The 5750-nt window shown below is 34.5% G+C and overlaps 1 protein-coding gene across 1 annotated transcript; it reads left to right on the plus strand.

The window, feature by feature from the left end:
- The first annotated feature begins 3332 nt into the window (after positions 1-3332).
- Positions 3333-5504, plus strand: LOC108725204 (iso Glutaminyl cyclase). Its single transcript, XM_018452068.1, has 6 exons — positions 3333-3539; positions 3758-3901; positions 4383-4646; positions 4732-4893; positions 4999-5224; positions 5303-5504. Exons 1-6 carry the CDS (start codon positions 3435-3437, stop codon positions 5455-5457), a joined length of 1056 nt encoding a protein of 351 aa, XP_018307570.1. The 5' UTR covers positions 3333-3434; the 3' UTR covers positions 5458-5504.
- Positions 5505-5750: the final 246 nt, after the last annotated feature.

Below are 5750 nucleotides of genomic sequence, written 5' to 3' on the forward strand. Positions count from 1 at the left end.
CGCAATCGGAACTTTTTAGTGTTCTCGAATCGATACCGCACAAAAGATTTCGCATGAAATCCTCGAGATCTTTCGGAATTTCACATTCCCCAGCAATAATGTCGCTGAGTTTTAAAGTTGTTGGCAGTGGTTTTTTCGCAATTAATAAAATTTTTTTTCTCAATAACATTGCAGCGCGTGATAGCAATTCAAAATCTTGAAATCGAGAAAAAATTTCGTCATCAATAACGCAGTCATCTTTAGGAGCGATAGCTTTTTTTTGAATTAACATTACTTGGATTTTGCCGTTAAAAGTTTTTTCTAATTTCTCCAGAAGATGTTGAGAAGTATATTTAACGTCAAAAGATTCCCATTCTTGAACATAATATTTCTCAAGAATTTGATTATAACAATCTGTTAAAAATTGCAAAAAATGGCATTCTTTGTTATTTATAATATTTTTCTCGACAAATCCGCAAATATCCGCGTACGTCAATTCATGAAATTTTTTTTTATGCCAATCGGTATCAGTTGCAGGTTTCATAGTATTTTTCTTAAAATACATGGTTTTGCACGGGTTATGATAATAAATTGTTCTATTTACGCCTACAGCTTCTAATTTGCTCTCGATTTCGCGATCTCCACATTCATTCGCAATTGCAAAAATATCGTTTCTCAATTTTTCGACCACTGAAGAGGTACCGCCCGATAATTATACCCTTTCCGGCTTTTATCGCAAAAAAAACAAATTCGTTCATCGTCGTCGCTCGCTTCTTCTCGCACACTTGATGCCACTTGCCACTTGCTCTATCCTCTTCAAGGTCAACAGACAATGTAGATTGCGTGGATTCTTTCCCTTGTTCAATATTGGCGGTATCTGAAATTATATAATAACATATAAATTTCTACGTATCGTGATAGTTCAAAAATCTTTATTAAAATAGTTGTATAAATATTTAAATAATTAAAACTGTATTGTCAAAAATACATTTAATTTTTATACAAAATTATTTATACATAATATAAACTGTTACTGTAAAAATTTAAATCACCTGAGACACTTGCAAACGATGTCGAAGCTGCATCAACTAAAGCGGGATTAGCATTTTTTTCAGTGGACGTGTTTTGAAGCACTTCGTATTTTTCAATATATTTTTTCGGGATTGCCAAGAAATTTTTCGACAACCGAAGTGATATCCGTGAACATCGTCCACACAGTCAGGAAAAACGATGTCACTATATTTCATATTTAATGCAACACGAATACGAAGCTTTTCGCGGCACTGCTGCAAATTTTCTTCGGTAAATTACATAATTTTACCGGAAACTGCTTCACACTTAAAAACACATGTCAGCTTAGAACTCATTTTGTCGTTTTGAAGTACAAAATTAAAATAAGAAACTAAATCTGCGATGTTGTAGGCTCCGAGTTACAAGCCAAACTGCCGTCTCGATCCCCTACGAAAGTGTGCTTCCCCCTGCCCCTGGTTTCTTTTTTCAAATAGCAAACCGCCATATCAAAGCGAAGGATCGAAACAGAGAGGGAAGAAGAGAGACAGCAAACAATCGAGCAGATGTTCGCTCTTTCGCCCGTGAAGCGGCCCGCAATTCGTATACTTGAAACGCAGGTCAATGGCTGAACGACATTCAGAGCTGATACACATCTCTCTTATAACGATCCCCTCATAAAACTTTCTATTCGACTATTTCGTACTTTTCTCGAAAACTCGAAAATTCAGACATTTAGTTTTCACTTATATTTAAACGTTTCAATATGCTTTGTTTAAACATAATAAAAATCACGCAGAATGTTGCAAACATTACAATAAATTAATAATTAAATTTATGAATTCTTCTTAATTGACTTCTGACATTTTAATAATAGTTTCTCAAGTCCTCCTTGATTAATCAAATAAATTGTCAGAAATGCTCTAAAATATGTACGGTGTGAAAAGCGATCGGTGCTGCGCCGCGCGCCGAAATACGCTCTTGCACTTCGTACCCGATTTTCTTATAATCTCTTCTACCTTAACTTCTGACACTTTGCACATACTTTGCTCTATACGTAAACAGTGTAAATTTAAATTGTCAGAAGTTTTCTTTAAAATATAAATTTTCCGATATTTTTCGCAACTTTGGCAGCTTCTGACAACCTTTTAGCTTCCACTTACCCTTCTGACAATTTTTTTACTGCTTTTTCTCATGATCCTCGATATCTATGTAAATTTTCAGCCGTGCACACCGACAGTTTTTTTAGTTGGACAATTTACACGTTTGATCGTCCGCCCACGCACTTACCTTCCAGCGCGCCTTCTGACGGTCGGGCTTTCGCTTTGCTGGCAGCAATCGAACTTTTTCCAGGTAAAATATTTCATGCATCGAGGCATGTCGCACCCCAGCTCTTAGGCCGGTATTCATAGTCGATTCTTATATTCAAGATCGTCTTAAGTACAGTTTTAAGATGTCATGAACCAATCAGAGGGCCGTATTAGCATCTTAAGACATTACTTAAGACGATCTTGAAATAAGAACGGACTACGAATACCTGCCTTAGACTAGCACATTTTGTACTAGCGATTGTTACTTAACCAACAGTCGATATCAACTTCATCAATTATATTAAATTACAATAATTAAAAATTGATAGAAATTTCCATATGCAATCAACGCATTTTATTTAAAGATCGTGTAATTTCATTCACAAGCTCATTTTTATTGCATATAAGGGTGGAAATTCAATTAAAAATTTGATTCTAAAGTTGAAAGTCTATATATAAAAATTAAATTTGTGTAATTATGAAAAAAAATGAATATTAAAAAATATTCAAAAGTGACCAAAATTGTTAGTAAAATTAAATTTTTTAAATTTAACTTTAACATTACCTAACTTAAATTGTCAGCTTAAACACCATTATTTTTATGTTTGATTATGGAAGAAATCAATAAATCATAATAATTGCAATCAGCAATTAGACCTAAGGTATTTTGTCGCTCCCATGCAACAGATATACTTCAAGTTTAAACACAATTCTCTACAACCAGGACTTCGATGTTAGAAAAAAATTGTTCAGCAAAATCTTCAACACCGTCGGCAGTGAAACACAAACTACTTATACTTCTATCGTCGAACGCAGCGCGATGTTAGCAGCTGTACCGTTTGAACCTTTTCTCTCGACTACTCTCGACGTAGAACCACAGTATATACTGTGGTGGAACCAACACTTCATCGGACTGCGCATCCGCGCGAGAACATCTTTACAATATTATCCTTTGTTGAAGTGAGACAGGCGTACGGCAAAGCGTTGGTGCGAGAGAGAGAGAGAGAGAGAGGGAGAAAGAAAGAAAAATGAAAAGTACAGAGCTTGGCCGTAAGCCGTAAGGAAAAGAGCTGTCGTCCTTTTTACACCGCGTTGCGCTCTCAATTGCTCTCAGTTGACGCGTGACTGCTATGGAAAATGGATATGTTAGCGCTATGCATCTTCTTCCTGGCCGTCGTCACGTTACCGCATGCGGCCGAGCGAGATGGCCAGAGGAACAGAGTACCCTTCACAAGGGAGAAAGTACGTAACGCGTAAATGAACGCCGCATCTACCTTCATTGTACTTTCATCTTCTTCGCGAAAGAAGATCTCGCTGTGTTCATCGCTCATACTACCGTTCTTTTTCATTCTGTCCTTTCTCTCTCTTTCTCTTTAATCTCCATTGTCATCAATTGTCACGCTCTACAATCGGCTGACAACTTTTGACAAGTGTCATTATTATTATTATGTGATTTTCAGTACCATCACATGCCCAGTTCACTGACGAACGAACAGGTTGCCACGTTGTCCGACCTTACGAATATCACTCACATGAACGAGGTTTTGGATAACATATGTATAGTGAGAATCGTAGGAACTACCGAACATGCGAGGGTGAAGGAGGTAAGAAGTTAACGGGAAGAAGTAACGTGAGTGAACATTTCCGATTTCCGCAAAACTCTCAAAAGAATGTTAACTCCTTCGGATTTTCCACGAGACATCTCGCCCATGGAATAATTTATACGTAAAATTTTGAATTATAAAAACGTGATAAGTTTTATAAATATATGAGTATTTTAAATTAAAAATAGTTGAGAAAGGTTTGATAGCTAAATATTTTATTACTTATTATATATTTAATAAATTAATATAAGCTTGCATTTCGTTTATGAACTTATATGTTTGAATAATTGTTGTAAGTGAAAATTGGAATGAGAATATATTGAATATCATTTATGTGATATCAGCTTATTATTAATAAATATCATGTAAGAAATTCTATTTGGAAAAAACATGACGATAAATGTCTATGTAAATGTAATGTTAAATGTTGGAGTGTCATCTATTTTAACAGTATCAGCAAAAACATATGCTTTTTTTTCAGTATATCAAGAGGTCGATGAAAGGTCTAGGTTGGACGATCGAATCAGATGTATTCCAAATTCACACGCCTATATTCGGCAAACTGAAGTTTGAAAATATAATAACAAAATTAAATCCTAATGCAAGAAGATACTTGACACTGGCTTGCCATTTTGATTCCAAGTATACGAGAGAGAGGGATTTTGTTGGAGCTACAGATAGTGCTGTGCCATGCGCTCAACTAATTAATTTGGCAACTGTCATGAGTAAATATTTGACTAAACAAGTAAGAATCACAATGAAACGTTACAAGATTAACAGTATATATATGAAAAATTTTGGAAAATCTGTATTTATATTATATTTTTCAGCAAGATGTTAGCTTAATGTTCATTTTCTTCGATGGAGAAGAAGCTTTCGAGGAATGGGGTCCAAACGATTCGATTTATGGTGCTAAACACTTAGCTAACCAATGGCATAATAATAAGACTGCTTACGGTGAAGGAATGTATTTCTCTGAATTGGATAAAATGGTATATATTGTATTACATTGTCAATATAGAAATATCAAAATTAATATATTTTTATTATCATGTACTTGTTATAATTGTTTAACATTTGTGTAACTTTTTTTACAGGACATATTGGTCCTCCTCGATTTGCTAGGCGCACCTGATCCGACTTTTTACAATTATTTCAAAAACACCGAGAAATGGTACTCTTTGCTTGTTAATATTGAAAAGAAATTAGCTCACATGAGAAAATTTGAATCGTATTCATATGGTATACCAGAACAAAGGTATTTTCAACCATACTCGTATGATCCGCATATCGAAGACGATCATACTCCCTTTTTAAAAAAAGGTAAATATTTATTAATTATTCGTGAGAAAATCAATTTATACACATTCCTACTGTAAAGTGCATTTTTTTATTTTCTAGACGTGCCCATTTTACATGTAATACCGACCCCGTTTCCGCCCTTTTGGCATAAATCTGGCGACAATCGACACAATATCGACTTGAAGACTACAGAGAACATCAATAAGATACTTAGGATATTTGTCACTTCGTATTTACGTTTGACGACTATTTAACAAAATTAAGAAATGTCATACGTCTCCCGAAGAAAATTACCTGTACTTCTATTCGCCAATCCTAAGATATATACAAACCATATCAAGAAAAAGGTCTAAACATAAGTATTTGGAGGTGCATCTTTACATATCTATCAGAAGAAACGAGAAATTCCAGACATCATAATATTTAGAAAGAATTCTTTGTAAGGATTGAGCTTCACATAGCTTTTTTGAATTTTTATGTCGTTTAAAATGTCTTCATAAACATTCCTTTTTTATGGAAAAAAAAAAACGATACGTATATGATATTA

The sequence above is a fragment of the Mycetomoellerius zeteki genome, unplaced genomic scaffold, assembly GCF_001594055.1.
Source record: "Mycetomoellerius zeteki isolate Tzet28-1 unplaced genomic scaffold, Tzet1.0 scaffold331, whole genome shotgun sequence".
NCBI classification, from domain to species: Eukaryota; Metazoa; Arthropoda; class Insecta; order Hymenoptera; family Formicidae; genus Mycetomoellerius; species Mycetomoellerius zeteki.

Coding starts and splice junctions, on each gene's coding strand:
- LOC108725204 (XM_018452068.1), top strand. CDS start 3,435: ATGGATATGTTAGCGCTATGCATCTTCTTCCTGGCCGTCGTCACGTTA. Junction 3,902..4,382: donor AACATGCGAGGGTGAAGGAG/GTAAGAAGTTAA, acceptor CTTTTTTTTCAG/TATATCAAGAGGTCGATGAA. Junction 4,647..4,731: donor GTAAATATTTGACTAAACAA/GTAAGAATCACA, acceptor TATATTTTTCAG/CAAGATGTTAGCTTAATGTT.